General features: G+C 47.0%; 1 protein-coding gene across 9 annotated transcripts in view; it reads left to right on the top strand.

Moving 5' to 3' along the window:
• Nucleotides 1-23,948, top strand: part of DENND2B (DENN domain containing 2B) — a 148,299-nt gene that overhangs the window by 97,613 nt on the left and 26,738 nt on the right. For 8 of the 9 annotated variants that reach the window (XM_047691157.1, XM_047691160.1, XM_047691159.1 and 5 more), the window contains 3 exons: nucleotides 169-273; nucleotides 15,821-17,065; nucleotides 20,497-20,633. In XM_047691157.1, coding sequence (XP_047547113.1) covers nucleotides 194-273; nucleotides 15,821-17,065; nucleotides 20,497-20,633 — 1,462 coding nt within the window. In that variant the 5' untranslated portion in view covers nucleotides 169-193. Of the gene's footprint in view, nucleotides 1-168; nucleotides 274-4,811; nucleotides 4,833-15,820; nucleotides 17,066-20,496; nucleotides 20,634-23,948 lie in introns of those variants that run through there. The other variant, XM_047691165.1, reaches the window with a different exon arrangement.

Below are 23,948 nucleotides of genomic sequence, written 5' to 3'. Positions count from 1 at the left end.
CCTTGAGGCTCTTAAGCTATAACACATGGAATTAAATCTATGTGGGAAAGTGGTTCCTGCCACCCGCCACAGAAACCCTCTTAGCAGTTTTGGAGGTCATCTGGAAATGTTTGAGGTACTTTTGGCTGCCTGTGGAAACTTGGCTAATAGGCCTTGTCTTCTTTGCAGGGCTCTGGGTTTGCAGAGAGCAGAAATGACCATGACTGCCAACAAGAATTCCAGCATCACCCACGGAGCTGGAGGCACTAAGGCCCCTCGGGGGACTCTGAGCAGGTGAGTAGGGGAGCACTCTTGGGAGAATGGAGTTCACTGGAGGGTGGCATCAAGGGGCAGCCAAATGTCTTGGGTCCAAAATATAAATGCTTATTGTCATGACTCTGACACTTGTCCAGGTGAATGACCTGGGCCCAAGTTGTGCTGACTATGAAGCAAAAACCATCTCTAATATCTATGCCATTTTCCAGTTGTATAAGTGTCCATAGGAGAGAGCAAAGGGACCCTTTACAGATTTTGATTTGTACTGTTGGAGGAGCCTAAAGCTCCAGGAACTGAGCCAGAAAGAAGCAGCTGACATTCTCCCAGCTATATCCTTTTCCTTAAGATGAGGACAGCTTGGGGCCTGTGCCTGAGCTAGGCTACACTGTAGTGAGGGATGTTGACCACACTGGGGATCGGGGTGGGGAGACAGTTATGCATGTTAGCACAAGTTGCAAGCAGAAGTCTAGGTTCTACAGGAATTTAGGCTGGACTGTAAACAAAGAAGCTTGGGGAATTTTAGTCAGTGTAAGCTATAATTCACTTTCTTGGTTTGGTCTTCTTCTTTATAAAGTGGAATGTAGAATTCTAGATAGAAAAACCACAGATTTTGAAATCATATACAGTTGGCTTCAAGTCCAAGCTCTAACTACTCCCCAGATAGTGAGATCTCAGGATATTTTCTTATGCCCTCCAAAATTTTAGATACTCATCTATGAAATAATAATACTAGTATGTACCTCACAGAGTTGCTGTGAGGATTAAATGAGATAATATATGTCAGTGCCTAGCATAGTTTCTGGCATAAAGCTTCTCAATAAATGTTAGCTCTGTTCCTATGATGGGATAAAAGCTTCCAGAGCTAGGAGATTGACATATAGCTCTCACCAGGGCTCCTCAAGTTTGGTTCAAGGCTGGATGCTAATGTCCTAGAATAACCTCCGGGCTCTTTTATTAAAGCCATGTACCTTTCCTAACCCCCTTGCTGAAGCTAAGGGGGATAAATTTGGCTTTGGGGACCTCAGCCTCTAGAATGGGTAGCTGTGAGGAGGATGCTCCGCTTACCAACTTCGGGCTCCCTTTCCATTCAGTTCCGAGGCTCTTAGAAAGGCAGAACTGAAAGGAACCTTAGAGCTCATTCAGTTGAACCCACTTGTTTTACAGATTGGGAAGCTGAGACCTAGACAAGGAGAGGCCCTCCCTCTAAACACAAAGCTAAAGGGAGAGAGAACTTAAGGCTAGCTGTCTTGGTCCTGTTGTTTTACTACACCACTCCATTCACCTCCCTCTAAACATTCCTGGGATCTTCCCACTCAAAAACTGTTGTCAAGTATGATATGGTCAAACTTGGCCTGGCTTTCGTAAGGTTTGTCTACTGCAAACCTTACCTTTCTGCAAGTTTAGCTGCAAGAGTTACGTCGTTCAAAGTGCTTTTCTTAACCACCCAGCGAAGAAGGATTTCCCTCCCCTCTGTATTCACTCTTGGAACCCTTGGTTTGGAGCGTCCAGATGGCACTTCTTATACAGTACCTCCTAGGGTGCATTTCATGGGGGTCTTATTTCCCCTACTCTGTTGGAACTCTTTGGAGGCCCAGTACATACTCTTTTGGAATGTTAGAGTTGGAGGGGTCTTGGAATTCATCCAGTTACTTGATGTTCCATATGAGGAAGCTAAAACCCACATAGCTAATTGACTGTGGAACCATAATTTCAACTCATATGTGCAGGTTTTTGGGGTCCTACTGCTAAAGTGGGCACTGATCTGGGCTCACTGTCTTAGTGTTCAGGAAGAGGATAAGATCTAGCAGATAGGGAAACTCTCCTGAGAGTGGTGGCCGTGGGTAAAAGATGGTGCTTCAGAGCCTGTTCTGATGTGGCAGGCCACCTACCTCTCTGGAGGACCTGTGGCCTTAGCCTTACCTGAGATGCTTCCTAGAATCCAACCGTGACATCAGTAAAATTTGCCTGGTTATTTATTGCTGCGTAACAAACAGCCCTAAACTTAGTGGCTTAAAACTTTAACAGTCACTTATTTTGCTCATGAATTGCAGTTTGGGTAGGGCTCATTAGGGAAAGCTTGTCTCTATTCCTTGCAACACTGGTGACTCAGTGGCTAGGGGCTAGAGTCATCTGAAGACTTGTTACTTACATGTCTGTTGATGCTGGCAATCAGCTTGGACATCAGCTGGGGACCACCTATGTGTGGCCTCTGTGTTTGGTTACATACTTTTATAGCATGATGTCTGGGTTCCAAAAGTGAGCATCTCAAGAGAAGTAGGCAAAAATGCATGACATTTTAATGACCTAGCCACAGAAGTTGTGTGGTATCTTTTCTGTTTTACCCTGTTGTTTAAGGTGATAACGAAGGTCTGCCCAAGTTCAATGTAAAGAGCTCTGCACCCCAATTCCAATGTGGGGTGTGTGAGAGTGCTCCCCGAACCACTAGGCAATTCTCTGACACCAGTTGGATGCCCTACAATTCAACTCCATTCTGAGACTGTCTCAGTCCCAAAGACTGCCCTTTGGCTCAGATGCCAGTCCCAAGCCCAGGTTGTTTCCTGTGCTTTTGACAGACTGGCTAAACATGAGAGGTTCCCATGACCCCCTCCTTGGGTTCATGAATTTCCTAGAGGGGTTCACAGAACTCAGAAAACCCATTTACTCACTAGGTTACCATTTTATTACAAAGGATATTAATGGGTACAAATCAACAGCCAGATGAAGAGATATATAGGGCGAGATCTCAAAGAAAGGATTTTTTGTCCTGGGGAGCTTGGGCCTTGCATAGTGGCATGTGGCAGCATTCTGATTCACTAACCTGGAACTTCTCTGAACCCTGCCCTTTTGGGTTTTTATGGAGTTTTCAGTTGCATAGGCATGATTGATGAGATCACTGGCCATTGGTGTCTGACTCAACCTCCAGCCGGTCTCCCCTTCCTGGAATTCTGGGGAGGACGACAGCTGAAAGTTCCAATCCTCTAATCACAAGGTTGGTTTTCCTGGCAAACAGACCCCATGCTTAGGTGTAGTCCAGAAGTCATTTCATTAGCATGAAAGACACCTTGATCGCTGTCATCACTTAGGCAATTCCAAGGGTTTTAGGAGCTCTGTGCCAGAAATGGGACTAAGACCAATTCTATATTTCTTATTATAAATCACAACATCACACAAGTGGAGGGAAAATAATTCCCACCTGATGAGAGGAGTATCCACTTCACATTGTTAGAAGGGCATGTGAGATGGGATAGGTCGTGGTCACTGTCTTTGGAAAACTCAACCGGCCGTAGTCTGCCCTCTGATCCCAAACTTCACGTCCTTCCCCAATGTGAAATATGCTCAATCTCTCCCCGAACTTCCCAAGTCTCATCTTGTTCATGGCATCAGCTCGAAGTCTAAGATCTCATCATGTGAGTCAAGTTCAGGTATAGATGAAACGCTTTGGGTGCAGTCCCTTTCTCTCATTGTGTGCAGTTCCTTGGGTACTATTTCTCTTGATGTGTAGACCTATAAACTGAAGAGAGTATGTATCTGCCACCCAAGATACCCTGTTGGGACAGGCCCAGAATAACTGCTATAGATTGCCCTCTTCACAGAGAGGGAAACTGGAGACTGCGCAGCAGTTACTAGCCCATTGTAATTCTCATACAGAGCGAGGCACAAGTGACTGGAAGCCTTCTTTAGGTCCTGGTTTTACTGCCTGGGAGGCATTTACCTTGTCTCTGGCTCCCCCCTCAGGGCTTTGAGTCTACCCTGACTCTGACTTCCTTTTCTATCAAAGGTAGCTCTTTCGTGTAGGTGAGTAGTTTTCTCTATCTGCTTCATGTCCATAATATTTCAGGTGTCCAGAGTCTTCCCTTCATTTTATACTGTCTCTGTGCTTTCCAGTACCAGCCAATATACTTCATTTAAAAACTTTGTGGGTTTCTTTTGAATCCCTTTATAACGCACTGTAGTCGATGGGAGGCCATGTACAGATCCCTTTACCGTGAGTCCCTTCCCGCGTTGGGTTCCCTGGGAGAGTGCTCTGGGACAGGGGTTCTCAAGAGTCTCTGAAGCCTTACCATTTACAGAGGATCTGCGAGGCCCACCCTTCAAATCATTAGAAGGCCTTTTGTCTGTCTGTCCCTGAGATTCTCTGAGGCAGTGCTTGAAACCATTTTGTTAGGTCTTGACAAAGGATTTTTTAAGATTAGACAAGGGTCTAGTCCTACTCTAGCTCTTTTTCAAAGAGGTTTATTGAGGGATAATTAAACTACAGTAAACTGAACCCTTTAAAGTGTATAGTCTGATCAGTTCACATACCCGCACGCACACGCACACACATAGTAAAATTCCCAGTACAATCTGGAAGCCATTTCTTAACTTGAGAATTCTTTCCTGTCTAGAGAGACAGAAACAAGTGTTATTTTCTAACCCAGAAATTCCTTTCTCGTTTCTGTTTCCTTTCCGTGTTGCTTGAAAACGAAACAGTCCCTTTTCTGGCTCCTCTCTTCCGTCTTATACTGTAGGCAGCTAGACGTTGGATGGCACTCGCAGCGCTCTGCTCCAAGATACTTCAAGCTGGATCATCGAATTAGGTAGATTTCCCATTTGCCATATTGCTTTTGGGGACAGAATTACCAAAGTTTTCAACCTTTTTACGAGGGTCCCCTTCCCTCTAGCTTCTACTAACATTTCCTTACTTTCCCTTAACCCCTCTTGATAGCCTGTCACTCAGTCCCCAAGTCAGTGATTTAGGATTTTGTTTCAACAGCACTAAATTTCTAGGTACCAAAATCTGCTCCACGTATTGACTGCGACATAACTACCCCAGAATTTATGGTGTAAAACAACTATTTTATTATGCTCGCAGACTCTGTGGCTTAGGAATTCAGAGAACACTGCAGTGATGGCTGGTCCCTGCTCCATGATGTCGGGCACCTTGGCTGGAAGGACTTCAAGGCGTAGGGTGACTCATTGACTAGGGGCAGGTGACACCTAGAGGTATCTTGCCTCATGTCTGGGGGTTAATGTTGGCTATTTCTGGAACCTCAGCTAGGTCTATTAGAACACCTATATGTACCTTCTCTATGTGGCCTGGGCTTCCTCACAGGATGGGAGATAGGAAGTAGAAGCTGTTGGTTTCTTGAAGCTTGGGCCTGAAAATTGGCGCCGATTCATTTCAGTTATATTCTATTGGTCAAACAGTTGTAGAACCCAGATTCAAGGGAAGGGGTGCTTTTTATAGGAGACATGTCAAAGAATTAAGGGATCATGTTTTAAAAACTATTGTAAGTATCTTTAGTATGGTTTCCTGGAGCTACATTTCTCTCCCTGTTGGCTTTGCACAATACCTGGTTCTGCTTTGTAAAGCAGTCCCATTTTTACTAGACTAGGGTTTTGGGGATATTCCTGTAAGGCACCATTTTTTACCTGCCTCAGGGATGGCTTCTGTCTTATTAATACTCTGTGTTCATTGCAGCTACTATTTAGAGGATTTGGAGTTCCTGATCCTCTTTGTGCTTCCCTAGAAATCAGTTGGAAGGTAGACAGATAGGGCTTTGGTAGATTCTTAGGTGTACTTTTGGAAGTGAAAAGGTGACTTAGTTTCTGCTCTGACCCTACCTACCATTCTACTTACTCTGACAAGCTATGGTTGACCTCAAGAGTCTCTGTAGATGGTGACCCATATGTAGTTCCTTGGAGGATGAGGCATCCTGGACCCTGTTGAGGGCTTCCAATCTTTTGAGATGAGGTTGCTTTGGGAACAGGAAGGCCAACTTGTGTCACCCTGTCCTTTGGCTTTTTATCAGGACCATCCCAGAGTGGGATGTCAGTGGGAGTTACTGAGCTGAGCCCCTGCTTTGGCCTGGGGGGCAGGCTTCAGGGCTTGCTAATGGGACTCACAAAGCCTTCCTCTCCTTTCTCCTCCTCGGATGCCTCAGAGTATGGCCTTGAGGGAATACAGTGAGAACATCATCTCCAGAGTTGAGGCAGTCACTGTGTGGTGGGCGGATGCTGATGTCCACTGAGTCAACAAGGGCCTACCTTCATTGAACAGCCCTGTATTGGTGAATGGCCAACTCCAAGACTGTTTCACTGGGGAGCAGGCTAGACACCTGTTTAGTAGAGACTAAGCATACTGGAAGCTGGGCTCCATATAACCTTAATCTTCAGATCAGGGCTTGCTTCATGACATCCACAGTCCATCTTGTTACCTCCGGGGCTATTTCCTGGACCCACAGGAACCTTCTCCAACTGGCCCCAACTTGGTCCTCTTCCTGACACCGACAACCCCAGAAGCCCTGACAGCAGAACATGATGAGTTCAAAACCTCTTGTCATCAAGGACTAAAGATAGGCTTCCCTCCCAGAGAGCTCTTGGGTGCACTTGGCAATATATGGGGCATCCCTCGGCATGAATGCTTAACACTGTGTTCCTGGAGAATGGCTCAGATCGCTAAGCGAAGGGTTGGGTTGTGTTCTTAGGAAACAATACCAGAGGGAAGGGCATATAGTTTGCATTTTAACTCCCACCTTCTGTCTATGTATACATATACTGCACATGTTTTTTCTGTAGATTTGTCTTTCTATACCCTTAGTTCATATTCTTTCCTATTCAGTTGTCTGAATACATATTTGTACATATTTGTCTGAGTGTTTATGCTCCTCTGTTTCCTTTAAATTTCCTTTGTATTCTCCCCAGCCTTTCTTCTTTCTTTCTCCTTTTATCTGTTTATCTTACTCCCTCTCCTGTAAATGTTGCTTTTGGCCAGTCACATGCTGCAGTGTTGGCATCCATGCCTGTGGTGAGCAGCAGATCTGGCTGCCTGCTGACAAGGCGGTGACATGAGTGCCCAGTTTCACAGTGTCTGCCTCCCCAGGGACAGGCCTGAGGTTTTAGAATAAAGAGCAAAAGATGATCAGAGCCCAGGCTTAGGTGTCTTTTAGCTGTGCTGTATTTATTTTTATATTTCTTTTACCTTCCTGGAGGTATTGTGTTCAAGCACTTTTTAAATGTACATCATTTTAGCCACACAGCTAGTATGTAAGGATACTCAGAGCAAGTGTTTTTACTGTTCCATGGATAAAGAATTGGAGGTCAGAGAATTTAGATGACTTTTCCATGAACACATCCAGAAAGTGAGGGAATCAGGACCAGAGGAAATCCGGGTCTTTAGACTCTTGGCCTGGTATATGATTTTTGCCTTTATGGGAGAGTGCTTTACAGCCGTGCTGGTCTTCACTAAGTGCTTTATGTAACTTTTTGTGTTGTTCTTCAGGTCACATGTGACAAAGAGGGGGAAACAGGGAAGTCTGTGACTAATATCCTAGGTAGGCATAAAGAAACCTAGGTTTTAAGTATTTATCTTTTATTTCCTCATTCAGTCATTCAATATAAATATTAAGTCCCACTAAATTCTAGGTGCAATGCAAAGAGTAAGGGGTATCAAGATTAATAAGACACCATCACCACCTTCAACTAGGTCCACTCATCATCTATCTAGTAAGGGATACAGGTGAGGAAACAGTGTAGTCCAATAACATGTTGCAAGTACCATAACAGACATTTTCCCAGGTGCAGTGGAGGCATAAAAACTTGGCCATCTCCACCTAGATGAAGGGGGTAGGGTCAAGAGGGATTCCAGAGTGAAGCCACAGAGATATGTACGTGAACAAGCCAGCATCCTAGGCAAAGCAAACAATATGTAAAGGCCTAGAGGCATGAAAGGCGAGAAGTTTGATGCAAGTGGTTTTGGGATTGTATATAGGAAAAGGCAGATGACAAAGTGAAAATAGGAATCAGATCATGAGGGACCTTGTCATCCATGCCAGTGAATTTGGATAGTGGGGAGTTTGAAGCATGAAGAGTTTTGCATTTTAGAAAGATGTCAGAAGATGAGAGGACTGACTAGAACTAGGTTAAGATTGAAGGCAGAGAGAGAAATTAGATCATTTTAAGAGTCCTGGTGAAAGATCAGATCTGAACCAAGGGTAGTAATAACAGAGGAGATGAGGAGGAACTGGGGCATTATCCGAGAGATGTGAAGGTTATAGCATTGATAGGACTCAGTCATTAAGTACATCAGTGTGTTTCGGGAAGGAGCTCGGTACAGATGCTTGAAGGAGTAGGAAGCAAAGAACAAATCTGGACCTTTTCTCTCCTCTATGGAATGCACTGGAAAACATGAGGCAGTAAAAGCCAATGATGGAAGCATAGAGCAGCATAGGAATGAGACCATGTGAGAAGACATTCAGCCCAGGTGGGTGGGAATGAGAACAAAAGTGGTTCTGCTGTCTGAGGCCAACCCTTCTAGATGGGCATGGTATCCCCATCCCCTTTACTGCTTGTTTAAGGATATTATTCCGAGTTTGCTCTCTCTTATCCTGCATTGGCAGCTTTTCTCTGTCGTGGATCATTCCAGTCATCATTCAAATCATTCAAGCATACTGCATCATATCTCCCAGCTCAAGCTAGTCAACAAAATGCTTCTATTACACTACATTCGTTCTCTTCTACACACGTCTTCATTTCCTTCTTCTGCTTTTAGGAAAACCCTTTGAAAGAGATGCCCGCACTTTTTGTCTCCACTTCTCATTCCATTTTCTTGAATTCCTTCCAGTCAGGCTTTCCTTCCTACCTCTCCAAAATCTCTTTTCTCAAGATCATAGGATCCTCTGTATTGCTAAATCTAATAATCAGCTGTTTCTGTCTTCCTCTTACTCGATTGTTAGCAAATTTGACTCAGTTGATCACTCCGTTTTTTGGAGGTCTCCAGTACATCAGTCTTCATGATTTTCTTCCTTCCTTATTACATGCTCTTCTCGGTCAATCTTCTTCACCGGTTCTTCCTCCCTCTACATGACTTTGAAACACTGGAGTGCTCCGTTCAGGCCTTGGGTTTCTGTAGCTACTGACTCCCTAGATGAGCTCTTATAGTCATATAGTTTTCTGTCTTTTATTATTGAAGTATGGTTGACAAACATGTTATGTCAGTTTCAGGTGTACAACATAGTGATTTGACAATCCTATACACTATGCAATGCTCACCACAGTGAGTAACCCTACAGTGTTATCACAATATTATTGACTATAGTCCCTATGCTGTACTTTTCATCTCTGTGACTTATTTTTTTTTATAGCTGGACGTTTGTACCTCCTAATCCCCTTCACCTATTTTGCCCATCCCCCCACCTCCCTCCCTTTTGGTAGCTATCAGTTTGTTCTCTGTGTTTAAGGGTAAGGGTCTGTTTGGGTTTGTTTGTTTGTTTATTTTTTTGTTTTTAGATTCCACATATAAGTGTAATCATACGGTATTTGTTTTTCTCTGTCTTATTTCATTTAACATAAGGCCCTTTAGTTCATCCGTATCATCGCAAATGACAAGATCTCATTCTTTTTTATGGCCAAGTAACATTTCATTGTATGTATATACGTGTGTGTGTGTGTGTGTGTGTGTGTGTATCATATCTTTGGCTAGCCATTCATCTACTGTTGAACGCTTAGGTTGCTTCCATAGTTTGGCTATTGTGAATAATGCTGCAATAAACATAGGAGTGCATATTTCCTTTTGTATTATTGCTTTCATTTTCATTGGGCAAATACCCGGTAGTAGAATTACTACATCAGATGGTATTTCTATTTTTAATCTTTTGAGGAACCTCCATACTGTTTCCCTAGTAGTTTCACTAATTTACATTCCCACCAAAAGTGCACAAGGGTTCCCTTTTCTCCATACGCTTGCCAATGCTTGTTATTTCTTGTCTTTTTGATACTAGCCATACTTAGTCATATAGTTTTAATATCCATATACTGCTGATGATTACTAGATGAGGTTTATAACTCTAACTCCATTCTACCAGGTGCTCAGGCCAAAAACCTTGACATCATCCTTGACTTCTCTTTGTCTCTCATACCTTTTATCCAATTCATCAGCAAATCCTCTTGGTATAGCTCTCAAAATAGATTGTTCTCTTCTGCTCCCATTCTAATCCAAGCCATAATAATCTCTTGCTTGGTTTATTGCAGTGTCCTTTAGGTGATCTCCTTGCTGCCACGCTTGCATCCCTGCATTTCATTCTCTGCTGTGAAGTCAGAGCGTATCATTTTTCTGCTAACACCCTTTCAAGAGCTTCCTTTCTGTCTCAGAGTAAAAGCCCAGGTGTTATTATTGGTCCATAGGGTGTTCTGATGCATCTCTGACTAAGCTCCAGGCTTCTGCTCTCCTCACTCCACTCTGTCCACGTTGGGCTTTTTGCTGAGCCCAGAATACAGTAGGTAGGTAGTTGCCTCAAGCCTTTGCACCGTTGCTCCTTTTGCCTACAACATTTCTACCCTGCATAAACTCATTGTTTACTTCCTTAAGACTATATTCACATTGTCCCCAGCAGAGGGGCCTTCCCTGATCTCTCTCACTGTGACTCTCTCTCTCCCTTTAGCCTTTTTTATTCTTCTTCATTGGCTCCATATCCATCTGTCAGTGCTGGTTTGTTTATTGTCTGTTTGCTCTAAACAAATAAAGCCACACTGCTTCCCTCCACCAGACTATAACCTATCAAGAGACTTCATCTAATTTAATCTCTGCTGATCCTTGATGCCTAAAATAGCTCCTGGTATATATTTGGATCAAGGCACCACCATTCATGTAGCTACAGTTTCCCATTGTCCAAGAGAGGGAGAGTTACCTTGCTTTCAGTGCCAGCCTGCATTTGAGGAACTGGAAAATAGCTAGAGGAGACTGGCATCTGTGAGGGAGGGAGCACCCCCTCCCATCTATGCCCAGGAGATGCCACCTGCCATGGGAACACTGCCACAAAGAACCATGCATCCTCATCGCCAGTCCTCAAGCCTCCTTGTTTTCTGGGTTAACAGGTTGTTCCTGAGCCCTCTTCCACTTGGGGCAAAGACTGATGGAAGCTTATTCTATTATTGGGATTACAGAACTAGCTCCATTTGCAGGAAGTTCCCTGAGGAGATTCTCAGGCCAGAGCTCCTAGTAGGAGAGAGAATGAGATCGAAACAACAAGACCATGGAAGCCGCTCTTTGGGGAAGTGGAGGAGAGAGGTGTGGGGAAGGAAGGTTCAGGGCAGTGGTTCTGCACTGGGATAGGGCAGATCAATTATACACGCAGCTGACCTTTCCTCCCTGCATCATTTTGCTATTAGAACATTTTATTACTTCTCACGTCTCTGTGCATTTACTGGGCAGTCCCTCTTCTGGTTTGCCCTGGAGTCTTTCATGTAGCCAAGTTTGGTTGAGTCCACACGACCTCTCTCACGTGCCAGGCTCACGATGGGGCTGGCTATTGGCTTCGGGGACCTCGGTTGCGTTCCACATGGCCTCTCATTCTCTGAAAGACCAGCTTGGCTTCCTAACATGACAGTCTCAGGGTAGCATTCCAGGTACGCGAAGGCGGATTCTGCAAGGCCTCCTGAGGCCTCACGTTCGGGACTCAGCTTAATTTCTACTCCATTCTGCTTAGCGAAATAAGTCAATCGGAGAAAGACAGCTATCATATGATCTCCCTGATATGAGGAAGTGGAGATGCAACATGGGGGGTTTGAGGGGTAGGAAAGGAGTAAATGAAACTAGATGGGGTCAGGAGGGAGACAAACCATAACAGACTCTTAATCTCACAAAACAAACTGAGGGGTGCCGGGTGGGAGGGGGGAGGGAGAGGGTGGTTGGGTTGTGGACATTGGGGAGGGTATGTGCTATGGTGAGTGCTGTGAAATGTGTAAACCTGGCGATTCACAGACCTGTACCCCTGGGGCTAATAATACATTATATGTTAATAAAAAAAATTTCTACTCCATTCTGTTGGTCAAAGCAAATCACAAGGTCAACCTAGTTTTAAGGGGCAGAAAAATAGAATCCACCTTTTGATAGCATGAGTTGCAAAGGATTTATGGCCAGTTTAAATGTACTCTCTTCCTCTTTCACTCCAGATGTTTAGAATCCAAGGACAAAGGTAAGCTCTTTGAAAAAGTTTGCCAAGTGATTATTCAGAATAGCGAGCCCCTTGTTAGTTTAGTAATTATCAAGCTAAGACTGAGTACTATGTGTTAGCCACTGAGTTCAACACTTGATGTGTGTTGTCTCTATTCCTTACAGTAACCCCCTGAGATGTGTGTTCTTTTAACCTCCATTTTACAGATCAGGACACTAAGATTTAAAGACATAAAGTTATTTGCTCAAGGTCACATAACTCATTAGTAGCTACTCTGAAACATGAACCCTAAGGCTTTATAATGTTCTTACCCTCTGTTGAGAACAACTGGCCTAGCATAACCTGGTGAAAAACTTAATACTAATGATAATTAACAGTCATAGTGAGTTACAGTGTATGATATCAGTTTACATCCATAGTCTCATTTGCCCATTATGTCAGCCCTGTGATATTGTCAGAACAGTTTTAAGGAGTTGAAACTGGAATTTCAGAGCGAGTGAATGGCTTTGCTTATAGTAAATGCCTAAAAAGTTAGAAGCAGAACCTTGGAGACATAGCAATGAGTTCTTCTGTCAAGTGAAATCTCATGAGGGCAAGGTCTTATCTCTCTTGTTTACGAATTTATCCCTAGGACCTTGGAGTGAGTGAGTGCTTCCTTCTCTGGGCTGAACCTGGGGATGACTAGGCTCCAGGTCAGCGTGGGCAGGCCCCTTCTCCCATCCCGAGCTGCTAGACACACTGGGCCTGGCTTGTGTGGGGAGGCTGTGCAAGGAGCCCCTGTAGCTCTGCCCCAAACATTAGTGACACGAAGACCAGCACGTTTAAAGGGAAGGGCCAGTCTCTTCTCTATCTGATCCTTCCTGAGAGGAGAGAAAATAAACTTTAGTTAAAGCAGGCTAGGTTTTTGGGCACCTGGGTGATTCAGGCAGTTAAGTGTCTGCTTTCGGCTCAGGTCATGATCCCAGGGTTCTGGGATCGAGTCCCACTTTGGGCTCCTTGCTCAGCAGGGAGCCTGCTTCTCCCTCTCCCTCTGCTGCTCCCCCTGCTTGTGCTCTCTCTTTCTCTTTGTGTCAAATTAAAAAAAAAAAAAAAACTCTTAAAAAAAAAAAAGGCAGGCTAGGTATTTAGGGTTTGAGAGAATTTCTTACCTTGTGGACGTTTTTCCATGCTGGAACTACTAAGGGAAATTAGGGAGTCATGTTCTAAAAGCATGCTGGAGTTGGACAGACCAGAGATCCTTACCATATTTCTTTTCATGTGGAGCCATGCTGTCCACACCTCCCCCCCCCCGCCCCGCACCCCATAAACACAGTGGCTTCATGGCCTGGTGAATACCTTACCTTGAATTGAGGAAACTCATCCCTAGGGGAGCATATATCAAAAAGTGAGGAGAGATGAGGCACATTCAGGAGGCTTCCTGAGAGATTCTGAGTGTTGTTAGATGCCTGTCCTCTCCCACTAGAGTTTAAGCTTCATGAGGACATGAATTTTTGTCTCATTTATTCTTATGCCCGGCACCTAGAACAGGGCCTGGGGAATAGTAGGTGCTCACTAAATATTTGTTGAATGAATAAACACATGTTCAGGTTGTTTTCTATTAAAGGCATCTTCTCCCACATCCAAATGAGAATAATAGAAACATAGAGTCCTTTGTGGAGTCCAGACACCGCTGGCGTACAGGGCTGGACCGATGATGACCTTTGGCATCCACGGTTCTATGAAATAAATGAGGGACTTAAGGCCTCCCTCGTCTGTGAGTAGGTTGGGATCTCCCAAGGCTCAAGCCTGGCGCATTGCCCTGCTGCTGCCTACCCCGGGGAATGCTGAGGCTTATTCTTTTCACACGTCCTTGCTGCGCCGACTCTCTTTGGTCATTGGCTTGGCTGGGCACTGCATTTCTCTCATCTGTGCCCATGTACACGTGGGATGGCTCTTGTTTGACTTGCCCTTTTAAAAACAACTTAAGCATGTTGAGGTTTCCTGTCGATCGGGGGCAGCCAGAGGCTATGACCCAACAGGGAATTGTTGGCCAATCCCTGACTCACCCGAGCTCCAGTTTTCTGTGTGTGAGCAAGCAGTGACAGCAGGCTGGCTCGAGGGCAGCTGGCTGCCTTCCTGTGGATGGCATGGCCCTCTGGAGCCCATGAGGCTCCCTGTCCAGCTTTAAGGGCCATGCCTGCGGGTCAGGTGGGCTTTCCTAGCATGCGGCATTGGCTGTCTTTGAACTAAAAGAAGATGCCTGCTGTCTTTGAACTAAAACTGTTTGAGAAGAGGGCCAAAAGTTGACAGTGATTACCCTAACAGACAACTAGAAAAGTGTACTGAAAGAAAAGTCTGCTCAGGTTCTTGTCATTAAGCTCACCTTTACCTTTTCCTTTATTTGTCCTCCATTCACTGAGCACCTTCCAGATACTGAGGACGTGTCCTTCCACCTGGAAGAAATCACGGACTGGTAGGGAAGAGGTCTAGAGGTCTCGAGGAGGAAGACGTCCCTGATACTTAGAAATGCTATGTTTGAGACAGGGCTGTGCATGGTGCCCTGAGGGTTTCTGCTGCGTTGTGTCTGGGAGCCTTGGCAGTTCACAAAGATGGCAGAGGCCACTGCTTCCTCTTGAGCGGGGCAGCGTAGTGTTCTATAGCTTCCTGTCCTGGCTTCCCGCCTCACCAGCTGAGGGACCTTGGCTGAGATATTTAGTTTCCCTGTGCCTCTGTGGTTTTCCCTTATAAAGTGGAGATAATAATAAACAATAATAATTGTGTAGGGTTTTTGTGAAGACTAAATGAGTTTACTAATATGTGTAAAACCAGTTAGTTAGAACTCTTCCCCCTATTGGCTAAGAGCTACCAGTGGATTTAATGCTGAGGAGCAGCAGGTGCTTGTCTGAAGCGGTGCTACCGCTGAGGAGTTGGCCTCCCCTCCCCACCAGCATCCTTGTTAACGGCGCAGAGAGGACCCTTTCTGGAGGGACCCTGCTGATGCTTCTGAGACCTTCAGGGATCTGAATTCTGCCGAGGGGCAGCATGCTGTGCCGGTAACAGAAGTCTCAGGAGACGGGTTTATTAAGGAGACAGAGCGAAGGGCTCGGGGGTATACTTGGGGTACTTCAGGAAGCAGCATGCAGGAGATGCTCTCCTGAAAACCGAGCACCAGCATTTCTTCCTGGTGCCACGTTCAGCTGGGCCGTGTTGGTAGGTTGAAATCAGCCGTGGTGGGAATATTTATACTACGGAGCTTGGCCAGTGTTACAGATCTGTGCTTTCTCTTCAGAGGGCTGATGGCTAAACATTTCTACAGCACGGTCCTGGCCTTAGGGTTCTCTGGAGGCCTATGTAGCTTCTTGGGATCCTCTCCCCTGACCTAGAGCTGGCCTCTGTTCCAGACGGCACTCAGGGCCTCTGGGATCGAACTGGATAGAGAGACCCATTGAGTTTGGCCTGCTGTGGATAAGCAGCGCTCCTTTCCTTAAGGACGGCTTTGCCAGGTATACTTGAAAAGAGCACTTCGGGCTTGGGTGCCCTGCAGGAAAGAGATACTGAGCGCTCCAAAAATGAAATGCCATGCCTCTCATTGTCAGGCCACTCACTGCCATTTTCTCTTCTTTTCCTTTTTCTGTTTTTGTTTTTGTTGCTTTTAGGTCTCAGTCCGTCTCTCCACCTCCAGTTCTCTCCCCACCAAGGAGTCCCATCTACCCGCTCAGTGATAGTGAAACGTCAGCCTGCAGGTACCCGAGCCGCTCCAGCTCCCGGCTGCTCCTCAAGGACTGGCACCCCCGTGATCTTTCACCCCCAAATCCTCAAGCTCCCTCCCCAGGCACTTCACCACCCGTCTGTCCCCTCAAGGCCACCAACTTCAGTTATTCGGACCGAAGCCCTTCAGTGTGCAAGAGAGAGGACAAGAAGGAGAACATCCAAGGGGAAGGCCAGGATGTGGAGGGAGTAGCTGCTTGCCTCCCTCTTGCCCAGAGCACCCCGTCCTTAGGGCCAACACCTGGCCCACGGAGCTTCTTTTTGAACCGCACTGGCAGCCGTGCCCACAGCCTGGGCATCCGAGAGAAGATTTCAGCATGGGAGGGGCGCCGAGAGGCTTCGCCCAGGATGAGCGTGTGTGGGGAGAAGCGGGAGGGCTCTGGGGGCGAGTGGGCGCTCAGTGAGGGCTGTCCCAGCGTGGCGCCATCCCCCTGCAGCTCAGAAAAAGCCTTCGATTTCAAGGGCCTCCGGAGGATGAGCAGGACCTTCTCAGAGTGCTCCTACCCTGAGACCGAGGAGGAGGGAGAGGCGCTCCCTGTCCGGGACTCTTTCTATCGGCCGGAGAGACGGGCAGGCCGGAGTGAGCCCAGCACCTTCCTCAGGGGGCATGGCAGCAGGAGAGAGAGCTCAGCAGTGCTGAGTCGGATCCAGAAAATTGAACAGGCCCTGAAGGAGCAGCCAGGCCGGGGACTCCCCCAGCTCCCCAGCAGCTGCTATAGTGTAGACCGAGGGAGAAGGAAGACTGGGACCTTGGGCACATTGGAGGAACCGACAGGGAGCACGAGTGTGAGCACTGGCAGCCGGGCAGGAGGAGTGGCTGGAATTGGGGGGGAGGCAGGCCCACCCCTGGAGAGGGAAGGCAGTGACTCCACTAAGCCAGGGACCCCTGGAAATAGCCCGAGCTCCCAGCTGCTGCCGTCAAAGAGCTCCCCTGATCCCGCTGTGAACCCTGTCCCCAAACCCAAGCGCACCTTTGAATATGAGGCTGACAAGAACCCCAAGAGTAAGCCAAGCAATGGTCTACCTCCTTCGCCCACACCTGCTGCTCCACCCCCCCTGCCCTCTACCCCCGCCCCACCAGTCACCCGGAGACCCAAGAAGGACATGCGTGGTCACCGCAAATCCCAGAGCAGGTAACAATTGCTGTTCCAGTGTCTTTAATGGCTGGGCACAGTGACTTTCTTTTCGATGGAAGTTTCAAAAACAGACTGTAATTGTGGGTCACAGTCAGTAGTCCTTCCTTGGTCCTGGAGCAGTGAATCATCGTCAGGTGGTAACAGGAGTTAGGTGGAAAGGAATTTGCTCTGCTCTTGCTGGGATAAGGATCCATAAATGTGAGTGGGGCAGGGGTGGGGGGTGGGTGAAAGTGGTTCTTCCAAATGTTGCCTGCTGAAGGTGTGGGCTAGATTTGGACTTTGGGGGAGAGTTGGGCTGTGTCTTGAGCCCTGTCGGAACTTCCTTGGTGCCTGTGGGAGGGGTAGGGCCACCTTCCTTGTGGATAAAATGGGCAGTCCCTTGAAGACTAGCGGTAGGATCTTAGCCTCATGACCACCTGAAACGCCAGCGCTAGAAACTTACTTCTTTGAGGGAAGCATCATCTGAATACTGCATGTTGTCCTTAACGCGGGAGTATTGGCACTTTTAAGGTGATTTTCTCTTTCCTGAGGCTTCCTGGCCATTTAGGGACTCTGGGCCTATAGGGAGAGGGGATCCTTGGATCCTGAAAGGGGAGACTGAAGGACAAAGGAGTTGAAAAACACTTTCCTGGCTTCTTGGCCGTGCCCAAGAATGACCTGTCCTGACACTTTCAGTGTCTTCCTGGCAATCTGGGCATTCCTGGCCCTGGACTACCTGGGCCATCTTAATGTGACCAGGAGCTTGAGGTGCTGGGGTTCAGGAAGGTTAATAGCATCTTATTCTCTGAACTGGGGTAGGCTGGAAGCCTGCCTCCTTGGGAAGTCCTGTCCCCCTCTCCCTCTTTGCCTTTCTCTTCTAAAGCAAAGTCCGATGGCATTCAGGTTCATTTCAGTTCTCGGGATTCTTCCATTGGACCACACACTTCAGGCTGCATCCCACATAGCCTTGCTCATAAAGGTAACTGTTCATGAGAGGAGGACATCAGAAAGTTTCAGATCCATGGGCCAGAAGAGCCCTTGGCTAAGGGTAATCCTACGTTTTGGCTCACCTCAGCATGCTCCCTGGCTCTTAAGTCTTTAACAGCCTACCAAGAGTGTTTGCTTTGTTATTTATCCATTTCTATAAACACCACCCAGAGCCTGCCATGCACCAAACCCTGAACTGGTTAAGGGCACACAGGATCAGATAAGATGGGGTCCTTCCATTCTTGATGTGGTACAGGAGATAGATGGACAGATAAATGCTAGATGCTCTTCTGTGTGCTCCCTGTCAGAGTAGGGTGCTATAGAGACCCAAAGGAAGAGGCAGCTAAATCAGGCTGGGGAGTGAGCGAAGCCTCCTTATAGAGGGAGTTACTGAGCTAAATTTAGAAGAGCGAAACATTTGCAGTTAGCTAGGTGGGAAAGGGGGGTGCGGGAGAGTATGTCAGCCTGGAGGTTTTACACATACTCCCACACACAATACATTTATACGTAATACATACACACACACACACACACACCCCATATACAGAAGGGTCACTTCACATAAGAAGTAGCCTCGCAAATTTAAAAATCTGTGCTCTTGGGAGGAAAAAAAAAAGACCACTCAAAAAGCATAGCCTGTTTTATTTGCCTGTTCACAGAGCGAGCATATTCCCTCGCAGAGCAGGTGAGTTTCTTTCTATTGTGTCTGGTATGATTCTTATATTTAATACACCTTTTTATTTTTAAAAAATGCAAGCCAAATATTTCTTTGGGTATTCAAGCAAAGAAAAAGAAATCTGTTTTTAAAAATCTGTGGAGAAATTGACTCTATTAGTCTTAATTCAAGACAGTGTTTTGGTCTTCAGTGTGGTGCCTTCCTGAGGGATTTTCAGGGGTAACGTGGCAGAACACAATTTGTGTCTTATTTGCTGACTTGAGAACTACCTGCAAAAGATGTTGACCCCACTGTATGTATATCCACGAGAGCTTGATGTCAGACCACCAGTTTCCGTGGGCCCACGTTCACAAACCTCTGCACTCGACCATTGCATATTTAACTGGGTGAGAAGTCTGGGTCAGAGACAGATTTGGGAGCCATCATGGTAGGAATAGTAGATAGAGTGATGGCCATCAGTATTTGGCCCCCAGAAAGTACAGAGTGAGAGAATCCTAAAGACGGGACTCTGAGAGACCCTGGCATTTAAAAGACAAGTAGAAAAGGCAGACCCCTCACAAGAACCTGAAAAGTAAGTGCCAAAGAGGCTGTTGCCTGTGTCACAGAGGCGAAGGAAGAAGACTGCTGTTCCAGAGTGTTCAGCTGTGTCAGGCACTCCAGAGTAGCTAGGCAAGCTGAGAACAGAATGTGGCTTTTAGGACACTTGTAGTCCTTGACTTGCACCCCAAGACTCTCAGGAGTTTTTCATTAAACAAGAAAAAAAGGCTGAGATGTCTAATGGTACCCAAAAGAAGAGGGAAGTGTTCATGGGTGGGAGGAGGTCTTCAGTCAGTGCCTTTCCTTTCTCCCCCTCCCCAGGAGTTTGCTGGGACCTGCCTTGGAGAGAGAGAGAGAATGCAGCTGGGGTCACATCTTAGATAATGAAGGAGAGGAGGAGAGAGTACTGTGGGTCCAAGCTGTCTGAGGAGCTGACAAGCTGTGGTTTTGAAATTCTGCAAATGGCTATTTGCAGTGTGCAAAGGAGATTACTAGCTGAAGGGAAACTGGGTCTTGGAAGTAGCTTCTGACTGCAAATTGTCCTTCTAGTTCCACCTCAGAAGCAGTATGGTGTTTTTTGTTTTTTTTTTGTTGTTGTTGTTGTTTTGAAGTCTCAGCCTTTCCTCTTCCAACAACCCACCTACCACCCCAACTGCTTCCCTGACCCCCAAACAGCCCTGGGTACCCCCCACCCACTGTTGAGCCCTTGCCCCATGTTCAGATAAGGAGCCTTTGCTAGGATGCAGGTGTGATGGAGTCTCCAGAGGCAGAACAGGGACTCCATTCTTGTGGTCCTGGTGGATACTTCTCAAGGATGATATACTCCAGGACTTGGAGGCCCAGGTCAAAAGCTTAGACCCTGGAGCCAGACAGCCTGCGTGAGTCCTGCCTCTTGTCACTTCGTCCCCCTGAGCCTCCACCTCCACATTCATAAAATGGCACAATAGCTCGTAGCAGTGTTAGGAAGATTAATGATATTCACCTGCAAGGCATTTGATACGGCATCTGACACACAGCCCCCATCCTAGCTGTGGGAGCTGTTACGGGGATTATTTGCAGGAACCCAGTCTGGAGCCTTGCAGACCCTTTTCTCCTCCTTTGAATGGTAAGTTTTGACCCATCTTGATGCATTGCTTGGCAGCTGTTGGTGAGGAGGACGTCTGGTCTTTGCTCTTGCCCATGGCCATTTCCCCAACAAGGCAGTCGGAACCTAGTTTTGCTGGAATGACTCATGCTCTGTTATCCACAGAAAATCCTTTGAGTTTGAAGATGCATCCAGTCTCCAGTCCCTGTACCCCTCTTCTCCCACTGAGAACGGTACTGAGAGCCAACCCAAGTTTGGATCCAAAAGCACTTTAGAAGAGAACGCCTATGAAGATATTGTGGGTAAGCTCTGGCAGAGTGGGTGGGCTGGCTCGTCTCTGGGAGCTCTAGGGCAGGAACAGGAGGGACACCTTAGATTCTACTTCATTTACCGGGGGCAGAGTTGGCCCAGCTTCTGGAACTTCTCAAGAAAATGGGCACCAGAGGAAGCAGCTTAGCAAAGACTGAGCAGCTGAGAAATTAAAGCCTGACCTTGAATGAACTGAAACCCAAAGGGTTTCTGGGACCACAAAAAGGGGAAAACCACATCATCCTTTTTTTTTTTTTTTTTTTAATTTTCAGAAATCTTCCTTAGCTGTGTGTCCTTCCTTAGTGGTGTGCCTTTAGGCAAATCACTTTTCTTAGACCTCTGTCTTCTCACAGGGTGGTGATGATGATGTTGTGATTTTAACAATAATAATGATAATAGTAATAAAACTTCAAGGGATTGTTAGAATTCATTGAGATAAAATGTTTATCAAAGTACCTAGCAAAGTGCCTGGTCCTTAATATCTGTCTCCTACTTTCCTTTAAAGCAAATGGTGTCAAGAAAGCATCTGAGACTTTACTCTGCTTGCAAACAAGTCTAGCCCTCCCCAGTTCCATAGATGCTGACACGACACAAGACTCTGGGGAGACAAAGGACTTTATTGCTCATGGCACACAGGAGGCATGAGCTCCGTGTCCATGTAGGTCCCCCTTGCTCCCAGGTCCCATGAGGCAGTGTGGAGGAGGTCCAGGCTCTATGCACAGTGGGTCTGTGTCCCAGCTGAGTTTCTCCAAGCTTAAGGAACCCCAGTCTTTTCAGGGGGTGGCTAGCAAACATCCCCAACCTTTGCCCCACAAAGAGACATTATCTTTATTCTGGTCAGGAAACAAATCTGCCTCTACCCTCCAGGAAGACACCCTCTGTCTTCTGAGGTAGTTTGCTATACATCTTTGAAATGGTAGTCTGGATGGTTTCATTCCTCTTGCTCAAAAATCAGAAATATAAAGTGCCATGGAGAATTGTCCTTCAACAACTGAGAAGACTTGGTGTTGGCAAACCTGTATTCCAGGGTCAATGAAAAACCAACAGAGTGGGGTGGGTTGGGTTCATTTTGGGCTTTCATTCTAATTCTGGCCTCCTTCTCTTCAGCGGATACTTCAGTTCCGTTCAAGTAATGTGCTGTGTGTGAGTGTAGATCACTCAAGAGAAGAGAAGCAGTGTGCTGTGCTTAATCCCTCCTCTCTCATCTCCGGCTCTGTCTCATCTCTGTGTTAGGACTTGAGGCTGGAGACCAGAGGCTTAGATAACACATTAGAGAGGGAAGTGGCCCTAGTGGAGAACCTTCCAGATTCTCCTAAGACTGGGGAATCTTCAGAAGAGGAGGTCATCTATTCCCTCATTTGATCTGAGCCACCAGTTTCATTGTTTTCTCCTTACAACTCTCTGGGCTGGCGTTTCTGGAAAAATAGCAGAGCACTGCTTGGATCCACTTAGGCACTGCTTCCCCAGGAATGGAGTGCATAGTATACAGCCATCCAAAATTAGGTCATAACCGGAAGACTGTGGGAGTGGGATCCCTAGAATAGCAAAACGGTTTAGGGAGGGAGGCCTTTTCCCTTAACACTGGGAAAAAGCTTTGTACACATGGTCCCCAGAGTTGAGGTCAAGAGCTGTGGGGATCAGAGGCACAACCCCATCTTCCTCTCTGCTCTCGTTGCAGGGTACATTCCTGTTTCCTCTAGCTGAGAAGAAATCGGAATGTGTTCTTGCTGCCTGGGGCCCTTGGGAGCACCCAGTGCAGCAGCTGCAATGGGCAGAGGAGACTCGAGTTCTTAGCCCCCTCCCCCAGCCCAGAGGGCTCTGCCCATGCTGTGCTCCTCTTCTCTGAGGAGGCTTTGCAGCCTGACCGGGCTGACCAGGGATTTCAGGAGAGGAGATGGATGTTTTTGTGTCAACTGAATTGAACTAAGAGAAAGAGGTTTAACCATTTCTCCCTGTCCAGAGTTCCATGATCCTAACCCTATTTAGCCTTGTTTGGGGACTGTGTCTGGTGGGGCGGGGGGAGATGAGAATTTGGGGGGCGCTGTCCTGGGCAACAGAGCTGTTCTCTGGGCCTTCTTTGGTCAGATTAGAGAGAAGAGGAGGAGGGAGGCAAGGGTGTGTGGGCCTCAGTCTCCAGACTCAGTAGAGGAGTCTTTACCACTTTGGGATGCTGCAGGAGGAGGGAAGGAAATACCGGAGCAGCGTGGCTCCTTCCTGAACAGATGAGCTAGAGCTAGGGGAAAGGGCTGGGATGGGAGGAGGCTGAAGTGGGGGTGTGATCCCTCGCTGCTCACCTAGCTTCTGGATTTGGAGCATTGTGCAGAGTACAGGAGTAGTACTCGGGAGGGTATTGGAAGGAGGGCAGGGAGTGACCCAGGCACCTGGGTTTGGCTTCAGCCTTGGGGGTGGTGGGGTAGGGCTGTTCAGCATCTGTAATTAGTTCACTGCCTTGGACACAGCTTCTTCCTTTGTATCCCCGACAATAGCACTGGCTAAATTTCTAGACCAGGGAGGCTAGAGGGAAATCTAAGAGAGAATATCTCTTTCTCTTAGATCCTGGTTGATCTGTCCCTTTCTCTTTCCCTGGTCCAAGAATTTGGATCCCCCAGAGGCTTCACGGGGGCCCTCGTTGCTGCACTGTGAATGTCAGTTTCACTTTTGCCTGGGATTGAACAGTTCCCTGGACTTTCCAGGAGCCCTCTCTTCTGTTCTTGGCCCAGCCTGTGCTCTGTGAGCTTCAGGTCATTTTTGGTTCTGTTTGGATTAATCAACTCTTATGCTGCTTTGCTTTCACAGGGACAGACAAAGCTTTGTTTTGGGTATGTGATCATGGGCTTGTTGGGGACAGGGAGCTCCCATGTTAAATCTCCATCTTGGGGACCAGTTGATTGGATTGGAGTTACTGGTCGGTTAGAGGTTGAGGTTTAGTTGGCCCAGAAATGAACATGTCTTCTCTATGAGCAGTGGACTTGAACGAGGAGCCTTGGGGAATTTGTTGGCCTCCCGCCCACATCAGGCAGGACGCCTGGGGACCTGGGGTGGGATATTCCGAGACAGGCTGAGGTTTGTCCTGCTAATTTGCATTAGAGGGGTTCAAAAATAAAGTTACTGCCTTGCTGCTTCCTAGGCTGTTAATTCTCGCCTGTCCAATTTGACATCTGCCCCTGGAAGATGTTGCTGTCCCACAAAGCCTTATAATCGTTTGCATTCTGAGGCTGACACTTAAAAATGCACCGAAGGAAGCAGCTTATTAGGGAGTTATGTGGAGTGGCCTCGGCGCCTGACCAGGGAGCCTGGACTGCATTCCT

This window comes from Lutra lutra, chromosome 10, assembly GCF_902655055.1.
Source record: "Lutra lutra chromosome 10, mLutLut1.2, whole genome shotgun sequence".
NCBI classification, from domain to species: domain Eukaryota; kingdom Metazoa; phylum Chordata; class Mammalia; order Carnivora; family Mustelidae; genus Lutra; species Lutra lutra.
This window is presented reverse-complemented; position numbering and strand designations above follow the sequence as displayed.